We start from the raw sequence: 22,068 nt of genomic DNA on the forward strand, positions 1-22,068 counted from the left end.
TTGAACATTTAGATTTTCATCAGCCAAAACAAAGGCTTGCTTTTTGTCATTTCATCGGCCCCATAGTCCTGCCTTTGTGTCCTGATACCTGGCAGATGGAGAAAGGGTCTCTAACCATACTCATACAAAAATCTACAAAATGAATTATAATCAGTGATTACCTATTTTAATACCAAGCATGTATAAGTCATGTAATTAAGATATTTAATTTTATAAATATCAAGGCTAAAATATTGTATATAGACTTTTCTGAATCAAGTTTTACAAGATCATCATTTCAACTCCATTTTATTTTCTCTTATCTTTCAGCATTTCTAATTATTTTCTTGTTATCCAGGATTATTTTTATACTTTCTGAGCTTAATTAACCAGCTGCTGTCTTTAAACTTTATTGGAAGTGCATCACTGCAAAGCTACAATATGCATGCAGTAGGCTTCACGATGACATGAAGATATGGAAAGAGAAGCACAGCACAACACAAGTTGGTGCCTAATGACAGGCAGCGGCCCCCAACCTAGTCCAGGGCCTTTATGTGAAGCCCAGTTTTCCTGCTTCTGTTATTAGGGGATTAGCCTGACTGGCCCTGCTGCAGCAGAGCACATAGTAAGTACATGATCAATAATGGAAGGCTGTACAAAGGCAGCATCACACAGGCATGCAGACGTGTTCACCCTGAGCAAAAGTACAAACTCTTATGTAACAGAACATGAGACGAGCTTTATGATAATGTTATCCATTTATAAGGTTGCACTGTCAGCAAAAACACTCTCTTGTTTGGGCTCATGTTTTAACAGAGGTGTTTTTGCCTCTTTAGATGTTCAACCTGCCAAGACTGGACAGAGGAAGAATAGCTATACAGAGCATAAAACACATGCCATTCAGAAAAGTACGATGTTGCTGCAGACAAGTAATCAACAAACTGAAATTAAATAACCTACCTGATTGGTCTGCTCCTGCCTTCTATATTTACTGCTTGTTTTGCAGACAAAAAAAGTGGGAACCCCACAGTGTGAATCAATAATAACGAAAAGTAATACTTTTAGATGAAAGGCTGCTGGAGTGTACAAAAAGCTCATCTGCTGCAGATAGATTTTTAGGCCTGCAGTTTCTTCCTTTTGTCTTCACTTGTCCAGTTTTCTCAGTTTTTTTTAAGGACACCCTGCAGAGCATGCACTGCCAATAGCTCTTTGGCGATCACCTTGTTGGTGCAAAAATACAATTTTATGCCCGTCAAACTGTGTTCTCTGTGGCATTTTTCATAGATTCAACTAAAGAAATGGCAAAAAATTACATGTTTTTGAAACAGGCTGCTGTAACAATATGCCAAAAACTACAATTTAAAACTGGGTCTTTGCTAAGTTGTCTGTTATGTGTACACACAACACTGGTCCATCCCTTGAGTTTTTTTTTTTTTATTTTTTTGCCTTTTCTATGCTTGAATGATTCATAGGTCAGTACTAAGTGGTTAAACAAATTAAAAAAAAAAAAACAGTCAATGGCCTGAAAATGGTCAGGTACAAGAACTGGGCCATTTAAAAAAATAGAATGTCTATATGAAAGTCTTGCTAATTACAGTAGTTAGGTCTTCACTGTATAAATTAATTTAGCATGACAGCAAGAACACATTAAAATGTCATACTGTAGAATGAGCCAGACTGAGCTTTCTGGAACTGTAAAAACTGTAATGTTTGGGCATTTTAGCTTGGTACTGAATATCAGATATGAACAGTAAACTCACACACACACACACACACTGTCAGGGTATAACATAGGATTAGTTGCATGTACTGTATGTACTGTAAGAAGCTTCAGAGGAGTTGAGATTCTTTCAGCTAATAATTTTTTCTTATGTTACCTTTCTCGTATATCCACAAGGTTTATGATTAGATAGAAGACAGTGATGAAGTATTAGCACTATTATTATGCTCTCCTAGAGCACACTGTAACCGGACATTCAGACAATATCAAATAATTTCCAAGTGGGACTCTACAGAGTCAACAGCAGGCGACCATGAATAGATCCCAGGTGAACTCCACACTCAAAAATCGATTTAATTTGTGCACAATAACAATCAAACACGACATTCAAATGTTGCATAATTTTTCAACACATTTATTTATTTGCTTTTTTTTTCTTGACAACTTTTGTTATGTGTCCACAGACATGAGAAAGAACTTCAGAACACTCAAAAGATAAACGTGAGCACTGAGTTTAAGACTTTATCACAGGCTGCACCCATTTCTGCTTCTGTCAAGCAACTCTGAGCAAGAGCACAGACCTGGGATCATATACCCGGTCCACAATGACCTCCTCACTCACACTGATCCAAGAGGTCCAAAACTGCTTCCTGATCAGCACTCTGTACTCTGCAGTGACACTTAACAAGGCAGCAGGTCAGTATTCTTATTCATCATGGTATACAGAGTAAAAGAGAGTTAATATCATCTGTGTAATGAGACCCAACACAGAAATTTCCATTTATATACAAGACAGAGCCAAGAGGAAGGTTTCCAGTTAATCATTACAGGGATCATGGATGACATACTTTACAAGCAGCACTTTCAGGAGTGGAAAGCTGTTGTCATTAGCAAGCGGTAAGGCAGGAGAGAGGGGACAGCCGAAGATAAGTGGACCTACATGCTTCGATCCAGAGCTGTGACAGCTAGAAACAGCATAAAGGGGGGAAAAAAAAAAAAAAAAGATCGACTCATGTACCTTTCAACAATTACTGGCCATCACACTAAAACTACCTCACAAAGTGTTTCTTAACATGGCACTCTTGAACTGTTAGGGTTGGAAGCCTTGAAAGCCACGTGCCAATTGTAAAATGTCAATGTTTGTGCACTGACTACCTCAATATTATATATATATATATATATATATATATATATATATATATATATATATATATATATATATATATATATATATATATATATATATATATATATATATATATATATATATATATATAAGCCTCTCATTTTATTTTAAATGCATAATACAAAATCATATGAAATAAAGCTGCTTTGTGCGTAAGTGCATTATATTTTAAGAACATAATTTATGCTTTGATATTCTATAAATAAAACTTTCCATTTGCCTTCTGTACCAGCAGACAACATAAGCTAAATATCTTTGAGTTTTACCCGACACATTCTGAGATAGAATACCATTAAATAACAAAACAAAACTGTAATAAAATGTCAAATTCAACTGGAGACAGCTAGATTTTCTACATACTTCCACATCATCTAAGCTGTGTTGCTCAACAGGTTGGCTGGCCTGTGGCACACAGAGTCCTAAATTCTGTTTACGGGCTGTAGAAAACTGACCATTAGCATTCAGATGGAAATGGGACAGGCAGACTGGCTGGCTGACCAGGCCTGCGGTGAATGCATTATATGTCTACCTCAGTAAATATGACTCAAAGTTGTCATTCTTACATCACGGGGTAAAGTTTTTTTTTCCATTTCAAACATTGATTTCAAAGCAACATTAACAACAGATAAAAAAGACCTACAAACCATTCCTGGACGTGAGAGTCATAACAACATCAAGTTATTCATACTGTACTGGTTTCTGACACAAGCTGTCAAATACCGAGCAGCTACAGTACAAAAGCTGACAGGGAGACTGCTGTCAAAGGCAACATTTACAGTCTGTTACAGGCTATATCTATATGCTATAGACGATCATTGATAATATTCACTCTCCGAAACATTGATATACATAATGAAAATTAGAAAAAGATCAGTAGCATTTACTATTACTTTACATAAACGCTAATCGTGGATGTATGTAAGTAACTTTATTTAGCATTAATGATAAAGATGAGGATGAAGGAGGGAAAGAAAATAGAGGTGAAGAAAGGGAGGCACTATCTGGTGCTAGGACAACGCTCTCATCCACTCAAAGCAACCACCCTCAACAGACCGCAAGTCCATGATCGATTACAACTTTGCCCTTTCTAGTGAGCTACAAGAGGATTCTTCACTAGTAAACGTATCAACAGAGCGACTCTGCTGACCCATAAAAATAAAAATGACAACCACACACAGTACAGTCGTCTTCCCAGGTTTTGTCATACAGCAGATCAATTTAAGTGTGATTAACTTGTTAAAAAAAATAGTGTAACCTTTTGGGAAATTCATCTTTTTTTGCTTTCTTGCCAGGAATTGTGGAAATTTATGTCTATGTATGTGAAAATGGTCCCTGAGGGAGGGAAAATCACTGATTTAAGTGCACCAAGAGAAGCATACTGATGTGCGATTGATACAAATCTTCCTTCATCATGAAGATGAAGCCACAAGACGATTAACTCAAGCAACAAAATCCGTTGCCTCTAAAGCTCACTAATTTGCATTAAACTGCATCACGCTTGCAGCTATTTATGCAAGAATTAGTCATGCATTAGACAAGTCTTAATTAGTTAACTTCAGAGGTGGTATTTTCTCTTTTTGTTAATGGCCACGGCCAAGCTTTCTATTTTCCACCTTTTTGCCAAGCTAGGCTAAAAATCTGCTGGCTTCAGGGTCGTAAGTGCGCTTTAAATCTTCTTATCTGACACTCGGCAGGAAACACATTTTCCCAAAATGTCAAACTATTCATTTAAAATTCCAATTTAAAAAAAAACTGTCTGCTAACACAACTGCACAGTGGGTGAAACAAGCACAACAAGAAAAAGAAAGCTTTGGTTAAAATAACAGAGTAAATGATACAAGACATTAACTCAATAAAGTGCCATGCAACAAAACTGTCAGTGGTCCTGTCACAATAAATTACAGTGCAGAGAGCTTACAACAGCAACATTTTCCTTCCGGGTCATACCTGCAAGGGATTATGTAGAAAAAAAAAAAAATAATAAAGGAAGGAACAAGCACATATCAATAACAAGGCGAGGACATGTGTTATCTCTCCTGATCGTATCGTCTTAGTCTAGCCAACAAACTCAGTTTTCATAGAACCAGATTAAAAAAAAACCACACAGAAACAACAGCTTAAATCCCTCATCATGCTACTTCAGGGTTAAAATGATGAGCAACAGCAATGATGTATCTCTGCTATCGAAACCTCTTCAGTGAAACAAATACTCTATGCTGCAGAGCACCAAGCCAATCCAAACTGAGGTAATGTACATTATATGTATGGTGGATGGATACGGAGCTATCATCGCTGCACTTAACACACCTACACAGAGAAAACATCCTATAAGATGTTTTTATTTCCCCCTCCTCACTCGATGCCGTTAATGGTTGATGTTTAATGTCTGCTTCACAGCTGAGACTTATCTCTTTACTGGAAACTGGCAGTCTCACAGATGACACATCTACAGGAAACATGAAAACTAATCAGAACTAGTCCCAGCGCCCAGCAGAGGTAAACTATGTAGCGGGTTTGGGTGGTTAGATCTTCTTATGAATTCTTCTAAAGGTCAGAAGGGAGCACACCATGCAGGGTTAGTGTGGTGGTGACAGCAAAACCAGACAAAGAATGCTTTTGTCGGGTCTGAGGATGAGCGAGTGAGTGATTTTTGGGACTGGGGCGGTCATCACATAGAGGGATATTTAAATGGTTCTATTTGTCAGTTTGCTATATGGTCTATGCTCGATAAAGCGAGATGTTGAGCTGAGCTTTCAGATTGTATTGTTTTGTTAGTCGTTTTCTGCTGGGCTGCTTCAACTCTCACATCCGCTGAGCCGATGGGTACGACTGGACCGACTTTCTTCTGGAGAGTTTTGACCTGACGGGAGGAAAGTAAGAATATGTGAAAAAGGAGAGATACAGAAAGGAAAAAAGCACATTGTATACATCTGAAAAGCAATTACAATAATATGATTTTTTTGGGAGCTCATTGATGATTTGCTTAAAATGAACAAAACAATCATTCAAATGTTTTTACTTTGCTGTGGGTGTATGCAGAAGGTCAAAATATAAACTGTGAGTTCTGGGGTTTACACGTCAATGCCTACTTTGTTTCAACAAACAGTCAAAATCATTTAGGGGCGGGATCTGCCTTAACACTGAAACTGATTCTGGCTGTCGTGCACAGCCCAGCGAGTCACAAGCTAACACTGAAGAAGCTGTTTATTTGTGCTCCGAAAATGCAAAATCAGCCACCTGTGGACACAGAAACGATGCAGAAGATACTTCCCTAGTTATTCACTATGACTGGTACATGTCTGAATCTCCCTTTCTTTCAAACTGCATAATACTTTAATCTGGCCAGATGGGAGCAGACTTAAAAATAAAAAAGGATTTTTATTGTGTAGCTATGGATGGTCAGAAATCCACAATTTGGAGTGGTATTAATTAAAGTGTCTCTTTTAGTATATCTACTCTGGGTTATTTCCAATCGATGGGAAATTTTCAAAGGGTCACTAAATGTGCTGGTACTTTAATGCCGCTTTTCTACTTAATTTCAGCACTTAAAGCGTTTTATTACTACAAGCCTCATTCACAAGTGCTTTTTTTCCTATGCCTGATATTCACACCCTCACTCGATGGATGCATTGGGGGCAACTTGGGGTTCAATAACATGCCTGAGGTCAACATGCAGGTTGAAGGACTCTGGGATCAAACTAATGACTTTCCATTTAGTAGATGAACCTCCTGAACTGCTCCACTTAATACTAGTATTTTTATTTTTTCCCTGATTTGTTTTGTCCTTATAAAGTACAACATATTTTCACATCTTTAGAAATAACAAAAAGACAAGAAGAAAAAGAAGAGCCTTTATCTTCACTATAGTGCTACAGAAATAACTGCTGGTCAGAACTGGACTAATTTTAACAGTTTCCATGATTCCCAGCCAAGAAGGCCCTTTTCAGTAAATCTGTATGCTTATTCACGATTGCATTTCAGAGTCTTTCAGGAAAAATTAAGGTCAGACATGCCTGGAGACCGGCCGGCAAAAAAATTTGTATTCCCCGACCAGAAGTGGCTGTCACCACGTAAAATCAGTTGTAAACAGGGTACTACACCAAAACCTCCTTCTGACTGTTTTGATCACAAGCAGATTGCTGCAATCGCCTGTAGTTAAAATGGAACACGCAGACTTGTCTGCAAACACTTACTGACTAACCACTGAGCAGTGGTGAAACTTGGAAAAGACCGTTTGCCTCCAAAGCAGTTGTGCCAACACATTTCAAAAGATGCAACTTTTACCATGAAACTCAACGGTTTCTGCTTCAGTTTCACTTGGTGAACAGTTTTCAAGTGTTTGCAGACAAGTTGATGTCTTCCATGCAAACTATGGGTGACCACGGCAATCCACCAGCAACCTCCAGCTACTTGTCACAATTGGATGAGGAATACTCATTTTTCCCTAGTCATCAGTGGATGCCAGTCTTAAGGCCTGTGTAACTGGGCCCTTAGTAAACTATTTGGATGCTTTACCACCACTCACCTGATGGTGCCTGCTAACAGAGGGTTAAAAGCATACAGCCAGTCATGCATTTCTTTGTCATTGGCAGCCTGCAGCAGTATCCCACGATGCTCGGTGCACACAGCGAATGTGTTGGGAGTCTGAAAACAGGAAATACTCTGGGGTTACTAAAGTTCGTTCACATTCATTGGTTAAAATGTGTTTTCTGCAATAAGTTTCACCACTTAAGCGTACCCGCAGTAATGTCTGTTTGTCTTCACTGTATTCCACCTTTGCAGATGACAGGTTGATGATGGCTCTCTCGACGCTGTCCCTCTCGCTACGATACAGGTACACGTAGGGTCGGCGCACCACCACGTAACGCTTCACCCAGCCGCTGGTGTGAGGCTCCAGGAAGTGCAGGTAGCCCTTCTTTGACACAATCGGACTGCACAAGTTGAAAGGAATTCAAAATGAATAATTGTCCCATGACCTGAATACTTAACAAAACTATCTGGAGGATCTCCAGCTGTGTGATAACATCTGGTGGTGTATTAAACATAACGAGTGTGATCTGACCTGACACGAATCTCCTGTATGTCGGGAACGAAGGTGCATCCTCTGAGAACTTTCTTTCTGTCCACCGGGCTGTACGGGTCCAGGTCCGGTGTGGATGCTCCTGAACTGGGATCATTGTGTCTACACAACATCAGCATGTTCACACTGCATCAATGAGGGAATGAGGTTCAACAAACAAAACTAACTTCAAAACAATCCATTTCAAGCACCTTTTCTTATTTCTAATTTCAAAACATATTTGCAATGTTCAACAAAATTACCAGGAGAAACTCTGTAAGCTAATTCATTTCTGTGCCAAACTGGAAAACCTAGAGTGTGCAACTTTTACGTCAGCAAAGTTAAGCATAAACTACCAAGCTACAGTAAATTAAAAAAAAAAAACTTGGCAGGGAGGTTAGCCCATCTAGTACCAACACCTTTCTTCCCCCATTCAGATCGGCTCGGTTTGAATATCAACAGGTTGTCTTGACCATGTCTACATGTCTAGATATAATGAGTTGCTGCCATGTCATTGACTAATTAGATATTTGCTTTACAGAGCAGTCGGACAGGCATACCTAACAAAGTGGCTGGTGAGTGTATATACATTCTTCCAAATCCAAATTATGAGAATACATTAAAACCTCTTATTTTACTGAGTTATGTTAAATGTTGCAACTGTCAGTTTTGTTGATTTTCTTGCTAAAAAAATAAAACCAAGTATGGTCTCCTGGATGATGTATGAAGTGCTGCCATTCGTAATGTTAGAGCATACACCAAATTCCTGAAAAGCTTTAATATGTGCATTTGTGAACACATTAGGCCAAGCATGTTTCTAAAAGGTGTGCTGCTTAAAGAAAAATAAACAGAGTCACCAATGACACTTTGCTTTTACCAACATTACTGGGTTACACTTGCAACTTACTGCTCGTTGAACAACACGCCAAACAGTGAGTAAGAAGCTGTATACAAAATGATGCTTTTTCCTCACCTAATGTCATAATGTCCCTCGACCAGTGAGGGGCAGGTAGAGGACGGAGTGAGCGTGCTCAGCGTAGAAGAGGATGACTCCCTCATGAGAGATGCAGACATCTCAGAAAGCTAAAACACACCCACACACATGCGCGCGCGCACACACAGAAACCAGAATAACAACACGGACACACAAGACAAGAGAGACAAACACAGACAAAACAATCCAGCAAACAATTAAGCACAAACCACACAGACATGCATTCAGAGAACAGCTTGATCAGTTTGTCATCTTCTAGCAATGAACTACAGAACCAGCACTGTCGCATAAATCCTCAGTATGTCTAAGAGCCCCTCGCTGATGTTTCAGAGGACATGCAGGAGTGTTATTAAGTTAGTGGAGGCCTTACAGTCTCTAAGAAGAAGGGACAGAGAGGGGTGAAGAATGTAAGGGGGGGATAGTTGGTATAACAGAGTAATCAGAAGACCTGAGTCAATACTGAAAAAATGGTTGTCATATTAGGCACGTTTTATCCAGCAATTATCAGTAATGTTTAACCCAGGTCTGCTGGGTGGTTATAAAGAGAGAAGAGAAGTGAGAAGTATGAAATTCTCTGCAATAAGGAAGCGTGAAGTGTTTAAAAAACAAAGCATGAAAGAGTGATGAATAGATGCAATATCAGGGAGTGACTGGAAGGAAGTGGGGCTTAAAAATATTTAGTGAAGGTAAAGCTGTAAACAGTAGGTTCAGAGGGACTAATGGACTGGGTTATAGAGGGCCTAGGCTGGGGCTCACCTTGCTCTCACTGGCACTGCTGCTCACCTGGCTGTACTCCCTGTTGAAGGTGTGCATCAGCAGACGCAGACACTGGAATGTGAAAACATTTTTTTTTTCTTTTAAAACATGAAGCTGAATGACACTGTGTGTGAAAAATCAGTGATAAATGAAGGTGTAAATCCGAGATGAGGAGATCAGCAGTCACCTTAGCAGCCAGCTCCCTCTGCCTCTGGTTGGGACTGTCAAGGGCAGGGCTGCTGCTGGGGCTGTGGCTGAGGACAGGACTCTTTGCGAAGTCGCTGATGTCGCTGCTCTTGTAGAGTGCATCCTGTCCCGCATGCAGAGTCGCCTCCAGCTTCTCCCTCAGCAGCAAGTAGTGCCTGGTCTTTTCCACCTTTAGAGAAAAAAGAAGAGAAGAGATTTTCACTTCACTGGTTGTTGCCTCAAAGATAAAGCCCAACAGGAATTTATTTAGTGCGTGTGTCATTTCAAGTAGGCAGCACAAAAGATGATCTCCATTGATAACACACCAACGCACATTCTCCTGACACCTTGATGGATGAATGCATCACTTCCTCTCTTGTTTTTATTGTTGCTTCCAATTTTCAAATTAATATGTTCTACAAGAATCTCTGCAGAAACCAAACAGGAAATATTAGAAAATCAAATGTTGCATGGAACAAGAAATAGTTTAAAGTTGAAACAGTGTTAAATTAACAAGTTTCTATTGGATTTTAATACATTTTGATGACTGGAATAATATATTTTATTGAGGAAATCACATAGCTATAGTTAGCTGCTTTTCTTCTTCTTTTTTTCAGTTAGAAAATGCAGGTTTCCCTGCAATTTGCAGAAATAAGTTTGGGTGGGCTGTGCGTAGCAAAAATGGCACTGCTACTCATTAAGCTCATTGCTCCAAGTAAGTAATAACAGTAATTACTGAAGGCAGCTCAAATACAGCTATACACAATTTTATGACTTGTATTAGCTCTTAAAAATGAACCTGAAATTCAAAGTAAAAGAAAGAAAAAAACAAGACTTTGGGAAGCGATGAGAATGTTCCTCCCCATCCTTAATAAACGAATATAGCCAGGATCGAGGAGATTCCAAAGTTATGTCATCACATAAACTTTTTGCTGTCCTCAGGACACTGTGAATTTAACTGAAATCTAAATGTAGATTAATTACAATACTGAGTCTTGACCCAACCCTCATGTATTTATATTTTGCTACAAAAATGGGAAATTGATGCAGCGATTTATCAAAATGTGCAAACATAAATGAAAATACAGTATATAAGACAAAAACAGAGTTTATATAATTCTAACAAGCTTGAAAGTCAATGTTTGGTATGACCAACTTTATTCTTCAGCACAGCCTGAACTCTCTGAGGCAGCCTTCTTGTAATTTCTTTAAGTACTCTCCAGGAATCGTTCTCCAGGCTTCGTGAAGGACATTCAAAGCTCTTCTTTGGATGTTTCTGCCTTTTGTTCTGTTCTCTATCAAGATGATCCCACACTGCTTCAGTAATGTTGACGTCCATGACTGATAGTGTTCCATTGTGTGTTTTTCAGGTATTCTTTTCTGCACCACCAGTATGTTTGAGATCATTGTCATGCTGGAAAATGAAGCCATTATCAGTCAGATGCTTTCCTGATGGTACTGCATGGTGGGTCAAAATCTGACGGTACTTTTCTGAATTCATAATTCCATCAACTTTTACAAGATCCCCAACACCACTGGCTGAAATGCAGGCCCCAAAACCATGACAGAGCCTCCACCGTGTTTAACAGATGGCTGTAGACACTCACTGTTTTACCTCCCTCCTGACCTCCTCCATACATACTTATGAATTTTATTTCAGCCTTTTCTCCCTGTTTCCCCTTCTTAAGAATGGCTTCTTGACAGCCACCCTTCCACTGAGACCACTTCTGATGAAGCTTCAGTGAACAGCAGATGGATCAACTGAAGGGCCACATGCATCTTTCAGGTCATGTGTCAGGTCTTTGCCTGATTTTTCCCTGTTTCTTATAGACATTACTTTCAGATGCTGTTCATCCCTTGAGTTTTTGCCTTTTTTATGCCTGAATGATTCATAGGTAAGTGTTAAATGACTAAAGATTCCTCTGAAAATGGTCAGGTACAAGGACTGGACTGAAAATGTGCAAAAGCAGCCAATGTCCACAGAAAAACTTAAGATATAAGAAACTATTATGAGGAGAACTATAAGAACTATAATAATAAACTCTAATGTAATTCCAGTAAGCTAACCTCCTGCAGTAAACTCAGTTTCTCCAGCTCCCACTGATGGTCGAGGATGAGGCTGTCACTGCGAGGCCTCCATCCGGCCAGGTTCTCCTCTCCTCGGACATAGGCCACCGAGGTGTCCAGCACACGCCTGCGGCGACGCTGCATGCCTGAAGAAGAGGAACAGAAGTGCCCAAGTGTTTAAAACGACAAAAAAAACAAATAAATATAAGAAATTTTTAGTTATTTTCAAGAATTCTTTTCATATTTGTTTTAATTCTGATTCACCTGGACTTCCATTGTCGGCTACATGGCAGAGAGTGATTTCATAGACTCCAGTGACACGGTTACTGAGGAGAGAAAGGAGAACACAGATTGACATATAGTTACAACTCGCAGTTTGAATCATGCAGCAACCTAGAGTGTCTGAATCCATAAATCTCTACCTCTCGGAGGGCCGGAAGCAGCCGGTGCTGAACAGGTTTCTGATGGAGCGGGATGCCGGCAGCTTTGTGTCCCGTGAGTAAAACACCATGCAGAAGTCTTTGGTGATAACTGTCGGCTGAGTACAGTTCTCCATCTAGCCAAAATACACAAAACATCAATGAACCACTTTCCTCTACAGGGATCACAACATGGCAGAATTGATCTCAAGGGTTAGGGTTAGGTGAAATACATGGTCAGAGGTGTTATAACCAGTATAATATAGTGCACAAACGTTCTGTTACCTCTAGATAAGTAGAGAGGGTGATGTAGATCTTCTCCCCGTAGGGAGTGACTCTGTTCAGAAGCAGAGAGTTGTGCATGGAGCTGTCCCACGCTGCCTCGAATCGGTAGAAAGTTCTACAGGGAGAAAAACAAAATCTGTCATCATTTAGTGCAGTTTAGGGGGGAAAGTCCCGTCACTGCATGAAAAGTCAAATGAACGAATGCAGCATTTTGTTATCAGAAATGAAAATGGGGAAAAAAATTATACCTATGATCAACTCCCAGGGAGACGCTGCCATTAGCAAAGAGAAACAAAGCAAGTTATAAACTTTTCACTGTTAGAAGTTTAAACTCATCAAACAAAACTGATGCATGCAAACTGAAAAGCCAAAGGCTGTAAGAGTGCATGAAATAATGCAAAGCTTCTTAACGGTCTATACAGGTTTGTTCAGTTAAATTTAAAAAAAAAAAAAAATGCTGTTGCTGTTATTGAATTAATAAATACAAAAAAAGAGAGAAAAAAAATAAATTCATACTTGTCATCATGTTTTGGCCAGAAGTATCCAGAGGACAGGATGTTGAGGGAAAGGATGTTGGGGTCTATGATGGTCTCATCAGCCTCAGGTGTGTTTCGAATACGACCTGCAGTCAAACAAGTTATGATGAGACTGGACCACTGGAAGGAGCGGCTTTTGATTTCTGAGGTCTTCCTAATAAATTCTGACGAACTTGCCCTAAAAGGATACTCACCAATAACCAGCTCCTTCACCTCTTTCCACTCGATATCATTTCCTGTTTCGTGAGCAATTGTAACTCTGATCCTTCTCTGAATGCCCTGTGGAGTCCCGAGATGGGGAGTGAATTTAGTAATGTTAAAATATTTTATTCCAAGAAAACAAAAAAGCTTGTTTACATCTGCTGCAGCCATAGGTAGAAAGGTAAACTGTTGAAATATGGTCAGACCTGATGTAAAAGGAACGTCCCATAGCAGGGCATCCCACCTCTGTGGTCAACAACAGCCGGGATATAACTGGAGACAGAGAGATAACACATTTTTTTAAGTGAGACGCATACGTTCACTTTCATTATATAGATATTTAAGCGGCAACGCAAACAGATAAGACTCACTCTCCGTTAGCCTCCAGCTCGCAGATCTCAAAGAAGACCATGAGGTCGTATTTGGCGTGACAGGGTCCCGCAGTGGAGCGAGTCAGGGTGTTGAGCTTGGTGGCAGGCACTGGATGAATGAAGGGGACAAAGATTCATGTGTGACAAGCTGAACTGAAATTAAATATAGTGAAATTAATGATGACTAAACACAAGATATTACTGAGTGTACTTGGACTGACTAGTTTATTTGGTTTATTGCAGAGAACATTTAAACAAGCAAACAAGGAAATCATTGACAGATGATTGAATTAAATCATTATCCCACTAAAATGGTCACCTTTATGTAAGCATGCACTTACATACTTATAGGCTCATTGAATGTCATTGCTAACCTGGTTTGGATAACGGCATTACCCGAGGGAACTGCCTCCTGGAGGGTCTCAGTGGGCTGAGAAAACAAAAACAAAAAACAAACATGAAACTGTGAGAAAAACTTTTTTTTCCATCAAAATATGTAAAGTTAGCAGGTCAAATTTCTTCCTGACCTGATTAAATCTTTGCAGAGCGGAGGGAAGGGCTGTTTCTGATAGTGTCCAAACACCTCAAAGACGATGGGCTGAGTCTTGATGTACTCCGTGAAGGACTTGGTCACCTCCACTGTGATCTATGAGAGGAGGAGAGAAAACCACTCAAATGAACCCTTCAGAAAGCTGTCTGTACACTCTGTTAACAAGTGAATAACTGACATAACATGTCAATTTGTTATTATATTTGTTAATATAAGCATTAATACGGCTTACATTTTGAACATGGTAGAACCCCAGTGGAGGGCCTCTGCCGGTGTTTTTGAGCGGCTCAGTGGAGAAGGCTTCGTCATGACGGTGGATGAAGCTGAAAACAGTGAAGTCATTTTATCATCTGGTTTGCCTTTTGCCTGTCGTACACATTATTTCACCCTAAGCATCTGGCTAACAACCACAAAGATTATTTTACTGTCAGCCACTCAAACTATAAATATTTTAATGTATTAATTAGTAAATATATTCAGTTTGATTACAGTTTATCCTCTAAATCATGTGATCTTTAAGGTAAAAACTGTAAAATCTTTGAATTTTTTATATATGGCATATTCACAAATGAGAGATGAAAACTGGGGAGTTATTCAATAAGAGCTGTTTGACACCTAAATTAAATTTATATCAGTTGCGTGATGTTATTTCCAGGAACTCTGCTTTGACTCACTTGAACTGGCAGAAGATGTCGGCGTACTCTGCCGAGATGCTCGAGGCCTGTAAGACGGTAACTCTGAAGGTGAAAGTGCTGCCGATCTTGAGGTGGGACAGAGCTTTCTCTGGAGACAGGTCCAGAGGAAGATCCAGACCAAGACCTAAATTCTTCACTGGGCTTTGAGGAGCATCCAGTGTGGCTACGTGGCAAAGAAGCAGAAATGGAGAAACTTTGACATTAGATGTGCCAAATTTGAAATATATTTCCGCACCCCAGGTATTTCTCGTAAGACCACCATATTCTTGCAATGACAAGGACGTGGTGGTCTTTGTGTACAGCTTAGTTGTTTTGAATTCTGAGAAAGAAAATTTAATCTGCAGCCCTTGCCTCACCTGCACAGGTGTTGTTGTTAACTTCATCTGCAGAGATTCCTATCTCAGCATTTTGTCCTTCTCCCTCCACAATTCGCAGCTCTTCCTGCGAGGTATTGGAGTGCGACAGACTGGCAGGACATGACTCAGTCTGGAACTAAACAGGACATAAAAAACATCACCTTTTGCCTCTTTTCCAGAAAGAACATCATGATTAGTTTCTTATTTTCAATCTCCACATTTTCACTTTGATCTGATGAGAAGGACTCAGCTGGAGCACATCATTAAGGTCACCAGTCGGACGTACCTTCTCAAATTGTTTGTCTTCAAAGGAGATCTTGGCGGTGCCTGACTGCCTCACGCCAGAGCCATAATCAGGTGCTTCCTCATCAGCTAAACAGAGACATGACAGAAGAAATTACACCCAAAGGTTAACAAGTGTTTTACAAAAAAACAAAACAACTCAAAAGTACATGTTCAGGAGCATCCAGAGCTAATTTTTATTTGTACCTGAGATGGCCTGCACCGCCACTCTGAGGAAGCCTTTCACCTCTCCTTTCTCGCTGACAATGGCCACACGATGTACCAGAGGAACCGGGTACAGTAGGTTACTCAGATACACAAAAGCCCTGAGAAGGAGTGAGAGAGATGAGGGGTTTGTGAGCATCCTCACTGTGCAGTAAAAGAATTTAAATCTGTGGACGTTAACTGACCTGCCAACCAGACGGAACCAGGGGAAGCGGTCGTAGAAGGGGTCGCCTCCTGTCAGAGCGTGGTCACAGTCCTCGACGGCACTGCTGGGCAGCTCCGCAGCACGGTCATACATTTCTCTCATCAGGTCCAGCCTTTGTCTGGAGGGGGCAGGAGAAAACAGTGGGTCAGTATGTGCTGACATGTAGATTAAATCAAGCTAATATGACCAGTTAGAGTTGATAGAGTTGTTGCAGCTCTTCTTAATTTGTATGTATCAGTATAAAGGTTTCTGCAGGGACAAACATTTTTAATCAGCTCTGAGGACAAGGATATGAATGCTGGTGATTTTACAGACAAATAACTGGATCTGTGACCATGAAATGAGCTTCAAGCTATACAGTCAAAATCTCTTAGCACCTCAGTTTTTCCAGAGTCCAGTAATGCGTGGCTCCGTTCTTTTGATCTTGTACTTCGACGGCTACTATCGTCCGAGGGAACGGTCGCCTCTCTCTCTCTTTAGCCTCACAGGGGGGCAGCAGGTCAGGAGGCAGCGGAGAGTACAGAGTGTCTGTCAAGAGGACAAACTGGAACTGAACCTGTGAAGAAGACACAAGATTGTATTATAATTATTTTGGTAACTGAGTAGTCCATTGATTATTCCACCGATAAATCAAGTAATCGGCCAAGAAAAACTTTTGTCTTAATTAAAAGAGAAAAAAAGACAAATCTTTTAAAATGAACTGCTGAGAAATTGCAGTATTTTTTAACAGTTTAACTGCATAACTGCAACTAAACCCTTTTAGTGTATTTATGTACCATATTAAAATCAGATTTTTTAAAGAAAAGATTTCCTTAAATGCAAAAATAAATAACAAATACAGGAATGTCAAATAAAATAAGGTATACATGCACCCTGAACTAAGGCACAAATTAAAGTAGCCTTTACTGTCTTCTTGGAAGGCAAAAAACGAGTTCTGACACCCTGTAGAAAAAAAGGCTTTTATTTTTTTAAATATTATCCACCCATTCATTTTCTTCCACTATATTGATCTAAATATGCAAAATAACCCTAAAAGAGCCTTGAAGGAAACATGATCCAGTACACCCCATGCCCCCCTTTAGACTCACCCCTGCTTGCTGCAGGTATCCCTGCAATAGAAAGTGGGACGGCTGCCGTCAGCCTTCAGCAAGCGGACTAATTTAAACATTGTGTCAGACTGGGTTAGTTCATGTGCATACATATGCTTTTATTTTAACTTGTATAGCTTTAGATTTTTTGCCGTGTAAAACAAATGGCAGTGGATGCTGAACTGGTGGTTTGATTACAGACTCCAGCCAGCTTTTTCCCAGTACAGATTTTTTCATGATGATTACAGTAACAAGCGCTGCTGTTTTGGATGTTAGAAAAATGTTTCAAGTTAAACCACGACAGCATCATTTTCACTCCTGCTGTTCTACGTTCAGCCTCTTTGTTAAGAAAAGTGGGGGCAGCTCGGGCTTAATGTCGTAATTGCTTTTTATTCACACGTGCTCTTAAAGACGTTTGTGTTGCAGGTCTATTTTTAGTTGCAAATGTGGGAGAATAGCCTGTGCTTACATGGTGACAGCTGAGCGCAGATTACACGAAGCATCACAGCAAAGAATTTGCATCAGAGATTTTTTTGGTAATTGAGTTTTTCAAGCAGCTCGATGAATCTTTGCAGTCCTAATGTAGACAATTTTCCTAGAGAATGACACTGGCAGACATTTTATACTCACAAGAGCAAAAGTTTACCCCACTGTCAGGGTATATATCATACAATAATAACATCTAACCTTCTTCTTCAGCTCCACACTGATAGCATTGGCCTCTTTGAGGAAGATGGCATTGCCCCAGAGCAGATCCCTGAGGGATGTGAACTGATAGAAACGCCACTTTCTGAAAGCCCACAGCGCCAGCTCGGTCTCACGCGGCGTCCATGGCACTGGAGGTTATAAAAGAACTTGATGTGAATAAAATAAGAGCCTGACACTGAAACAAAAAAAAAAAAAAAAAAAAGATGATAGTATCACCTTCTTCTTCAGGCTCCTCTTCTTCCTCAGGTGACTCGAGGTACCGAGAGTCCACCTGTTTCTGAAGGGCCTCCAGTTTACTCTCATAGTCCTGAAAGAAAATGTGCGATCCAGATCAAGAGGAGAATGAGCGCGCAGGTGAGGATTTACGTTTGCTTGTATTACATCCAGAACTGATTAGCCATTACTGATGATGTGATTAATGCCAGTAATGCGAGCACCCACCAGCCGCTGTTGTTCTAGCAGGTTGCTGGCTTCCTCTCGTTCTTTGCGGTACTGATCTTCAAGCTCCTGAAGCCTGAAAGATTTAATTTTAGTCAATACCAAAGAACTTTGCCAAAAAAAACACTATTTAAATAATAAATATATATTCATCATGATTAAAAACAACTGATCAGACCACACACACACCTCTGCTCCATCTCCTGCTTCATGTCGATGCCTTGTTTCTCCAGCAGCTCTCTCTGAGCGAAGGCCCAGTCGACGGGCTCCACGGGTGTCTCAGCGCACGGCGTCCTCTCCCGCTCCAGGCGAGCCTGCTCGGGGTCATTGAAGCGAAATACGTGGCTCTTGCCCATGATGATGCGGTTTCCTTAAAAATGCAGATATAAGCATAAAAGTCAAAATATCTGATTTAAGCATGAGGTCCCTGCATTAAAAATGACCCCGCTATTTAATTGAGGACTCGTAGAATTTATCAGTAAATCAAAGAGGACTCATACTTACCAGACCGCAGGACAATGGGGGAGGTCACTCTCTTCCCATTCACATATGTCTCTGCTCCCTCGCAAGGCTCAAGGATGACACATCCTGCTCCAGAAAAATGTTAAATGTACGTGTGACTGGGGCGAGGCAATGAATTTTTTTTAGCAGATTTGTCTACAGAGAGCGACTTCTCTACCTTCTCCCTGAGGGCCGGTGGTGCTGCTGAAGGTGCAGTGTTCATCCTTGATAAAATGGCCACTGAGAACAATGTCTTGGCGAGTCTTGGCGTTTTCACGGCCAACCCTGAAGGAAGATTAAAAAAAAGCATCCAAATGACTAAAGACTGTAGAGTATCCGAATGGATTTAATGTCAAACTGAAAATATGTAACTCTTTACTTGGTGATGCCGTCTTTGATGTAATACAGCAGACACTCGGACATCAGCGGGTCCTCGTTGAGGTTCACCAGATGAGGCGTCTGAAAGGGAAATGTGTGTTAGCGTTTATGTGGGTTGCTTGACATGCATGTGGATCTAGGAAAAGCACTGTACCTTTTTTGGGGAGAAGACGCCGACTGTGCCTCCATCTTCTCTCATGGCAACACCCATCTCCGCCAACAGTGCCTCTCTACAGAATTCATCACAGAGTTGGAGTCATAACATGTGACTACAGGGTTATATATTCATAGTCGTTACAGGAGTGTTGGCAGATGTAACTTACTCAAGGGCTCTGGTGCTAACTAAGCAATGTGATGTTTGCTGGGTTTAAACATTTCCATGGTAAAGACGACCTCCACCAATCACAACTGGATTGTGGGTAGAGTAGTTCTTTTCATAGCAGAGAAACTCTGCTAACCCCAACTCTGCCATAGCAGAGTTTTTGTTAAGATGAGCCTGATGTCATAAGAACTTGTGGTTTCTACATACCATTGTTTCACAGTAAGCCTGCCTTGGATGGTTAGACTAGCTGATAATATCTGATATAGCTGATAATCAAAATCCCTATGAAGAATATGATTTTTACTCATTATCTCAAAATTTCTGGTAATTATGTCGAAATTTCAAGTTACAGTGCTTAACAAATTTATTAGACCACCACCCAGTATAAGGTTTATGCCAAATTACTGTTGTTTTCCATGAATTTTCAAATTTACTGTTCTACAAAAATGCTGAAAACCCCCCAGTAAAGCACATAAGATGCCAAATTACAGTTATTTACTTGCATTCCTGAACAGAAACATTAGTTTTATGACTTTATGACTTTTCTGACTTCTCAGAGAAGTCCGGTATAACAACTCAAATTTGGGCATAAAAACGTAAATTCAGTTTTTTATTTTATTAATAAATAACAATAGAATTTTTTGTTTTAAGCAAGTTTTTGACAGATTTCTAAAATATTTGTGTTTCCTGTTTTATGACAGGTGGTCTAATAAATTTGATAAGAACTGTTCATATCTCCAAATTTCAACTTACTAAGCACCATTAAATTCTGAGTTATGAAATTGAAATTTCAAGATACAAACTTAAAATTTTGGCGTAAACAACCTTCCATGGGTGTGGGAGGAGAGGCCATGCCTAAATCTTTGTGTTTCTTACACAGACTGCGTAAAATGCTTTCTCACTCTTTCCCACGTGCTTCTTGTTTTGTTTTTTTGGCAAACGATAAAAGCATAATTTGCAAAGATTCAGGTGAATGTTTTGTATCCTGACATGCATCCAGAAATGTTTTACATGTTTTAAAACATTTCTCTTTCTATCCGTTTCTAAAGCACTCTGAATTATGTTTGAATAGTGCTACACAAATAAATTTGACTTGACTAAATAAGCGCCTCTTCAGGAAAGGCTTCAGCACCACTTTAACATTGGAACTATTTTTCAGCTGTGAGACATCATTGTGAAAGAACATTCAAATCACGGTCAAAATGAAATACTGATCTGATGGTGAGAGAAATTCATTCACGGAGGGAGATGAATGTGTGAAAGCTATTTTCGGCTGGTCCCTCATTCACAAAGGGTCGCCACAGCTGGCAGCTCTGCATGTTTGATTTACGCCAGATCACCCTCCTGACACAACCCCAAAGGACTTGTGTCTCCTCCTGGGAGCAAACCAGGGATCGTTCACTTGTTTGGTGAATGTGTAAACCACTACACTATGAAACCACTAGATGGACATAAATGCGTATTTTCAATAAAAACTTTCAGGAAGACACAAAGTTTCATCAAACTCCAAAACACGACAAGTTGTCATAAGGCCAAAAAGAGTGAATTTCAACTTTTAACAGTATAACGCTACCACATTTCCTTAAAAACATTAGGACCAATCAAAAATGGGTATGTTTATTAAACAGTAAGTGGACTACCTTGATAGGCATGTAGATAATAAAATTTACTGATTATTTTGGGTCAAAAAAGAGGCATAATGGGAACGTACGTAAGAGTAAATGAGACTTGGGTTTACATCCAAGAGTATTAAACAGCATAAAGAGCCTGGACAAACCTCTCCATACGAATGGCCTCAGTACGGCGCAGCTTCTCCTCCCAGGTCTCATTAAGCTCTGCGATGATTTTCTCAGTTTCCTGTTGATGATGGGAAAACAGCACGCTCTCAAAATGGAAATACTGACTCTGCTCATTCTCATATTCATTAAGGGAGCTTCCCACCAAACGTCTGTGCCCTACAACTCACATCTCAGATTCATTTTTGTTACACACTTTTTCTATCTCGACATAGTCCACTCCCTTTTTTGTTTTTCCTACCTTGAGCCTTTCAATGGCCTCCTCACTGGCCGGGCTGAAGATGCGGTCGTGGAGGTTGCTGATGGAGCCGGCTCGACTGGACAGGGCTGAGAGCGAGGGCGAAGGGCTCATTCCGGTCATGGCATTGGTCACTGTGGAAAGATCACCCCTTTGATTGACAGCCTGGCGATTATTCACAAAGTTCTTGTAATCGCACAGGTCTGCCAGAAAGAGAGGCGTTGCATGGAAGAAAGCAAGGAAGGAAGGACAGAAGGAAGGAGCAGACAGGAGGTATTCAAGGAGAGACATCGGGGATTGAGAGGACCACGCAGGGATACGGATTTAAAAGGAAAAAAAAAAAGAATAAGGAAACAACAGGGAGGGTAACAAAAAAAAAGAAGAGAAAGCTCAAATAATGGATCAAAGAAGCAGACGTATTTGCTTTCCAAAGCCATCGCAGACGGAGAGAAAAGAGCAACTCAAACTGACACAGCACGCAGTGTCAGAGAGACTGAATGCTAAAGACCAGAGGAGTTTTTTTTCTC

General features: G+C 40.2%; 1 protein-coding gene across 3 annotated transcripts in view; it reads right to left on the bottom strand.

The window, feature by feature from the left end:
* Positions 1 to 2,982: 2,982 nt before the first annotated feature.
* Positions 2,983 to 22,068, bottom strand: part of kif1ab (kinesin family member 1Ab) — a 31,576-nt gene continuing 12,490 nt past the window's right edge. The window contains exons 14-48 of one of the 3 annotated variants that reach the window (XM_030751161.1): positions 21,545 to 21,675; positions 21,285 to 21,364; positions 19,340 to 19,415; positions 19,187 to 19,266; positions 18,986 to 19,092; positions 18,811 to 18,894; positions 18,496 to 18,676; positions 18,310 to 18,382; positions 18,085 to 18,175; positions 17,848 to 17,996; positions 16,450 to 16,628; positions 16,053 to 16,190; positions 15,850 to 15,968; positions 15,647 to 15,732; positions 15,361 to 15,496; positions 14,984 to 15,167; positions 14,542 to 14,632; positions 14,287 to 14,405; positions 14,134 to 14,189; positions 13,760 to 13,868; positions 13,595 to 13,661; positions 13,382 to 13,466; positions 13,168 to 13,273; positions 12,900 to 12,923; positions 12,652 to 12,766; positions 12,370 to 12,503; positions 12,212 to 12,273; positions 11,948 to 12,093; positions 9,882 to 10,070; positions 9,695 to 9,766; positions 8,918 to 9,027; positions 7,948 to 8,091; positions 7,624 to 7,816; positions 7,411 to 7,529; positions 2,983 to 5,745 (exon numbers count right to left, since the gene is read on the bottom strand). In XM_030751161.1, coding sequence (XP_030607021.1) covers positions 5,688 to 5,745; positions 7,411 to 7,529; positions 7,624 to 7,816; positions 7,948 to 8,091; positions 8,918 to 9,027; positions 9,695 to 9,766; positions 9,882 to 10,070; positions 11,948 to 12,093; positions 12,212 to 12,273; positions 12,370 to 12,503; positions 12,652 to 12,766; positions 12,900 to 12,923; positions 13,168 to 13,273; positions 13,382 to 13,466; positions 13,595 to 13,661; positions 13,760 to 13,868; positions 14,134 to 14,189; positions 14,287 to 14,405; positions 14,542 to 14,632; positions 14,984 to 15,167; positions 15,361 to 15,496; positions 15,647 to 15,732; positions 15,850 to 15,968; positions 16,053 to 16,190; positions 16,450 to 16,628; positions 17,848 to 17,996; positions 18,085 to 18,175; positions 18,310 to 18,382; positions 18,496 to 18,676; positions 18,811 to 18,894; positions 18,986 to 19,092; positions 19,187 to 19,266; positions 19,340 to 19,415; positions 21,285 to 21,364; positions 21,545 to 21,675 — 3,893 coding nt within the window. In that variant the 3' untranslated portion in view covers positions 2,983 to 5,687. Of the gene's footprint in view, positions 5,746 to 7,410; positions 7,530 to 7,623; positions 7,817 to 7,947; positions 8,092 to 8,917; positions 9,028 to 9,694; positions 9,767 to 9,881; positions 10,071 to 11,947; positions 12,094 to 12,211; positions 12,274 to 12,369; positions 12,504 to 12,651; positions 12,767 to 12,899; positions 12,924 to 13,167; positions 13,274 to 13,381; positions 13,467 to 13,594; positions 13,662 to 13,759; positions 13,869 to 14,133; positions 14,190 to 14,286; positions 14,406 to 14,541; positions 14,633 to 14,983; positions 15,168 to 15,360; positions 15,497 to 15,646; positions 15,733 to 15,849; positions 15,969 to 16,052; positions 16,191 to 16,449; positions 16,629 to 17,847; positions 17,997 to 18,084; positions 18,176 to 18,309; positions 18,383 to 18,495; positions 18,677 to 18,810; positions 18,895 to 18,985; positions 19,093 to 19,186; positions 19,267 to 19,339; positions 19,416 to 21,284; positions 21,365 to 21,544; positions 21,745 to 22,068 lie in introns of all 3 variants that reach the window. The other 2 variants (XM_030751159.1, XM_030751160.1) reach the window with 2 other exon arrangements.

The sequence above is a fragment of the Archocentrus centrarchus genome, chromosome 17 (genome assembly GCF_007364275.1).
Source record: "Archocentrus centrarchus isolate MPI-CPG fArcCen1 chromosome 17, fArcCen1, whole genome shotgun sequence".
In the NCBI taxonomy this organism is placed as follows: domain Eukaryota; kingdom Metazoa; phylum Chordata; class Actinopteri; order Cichliformes; family Cichlidae; genus Archocentrus; species Archocentrus centrarchus.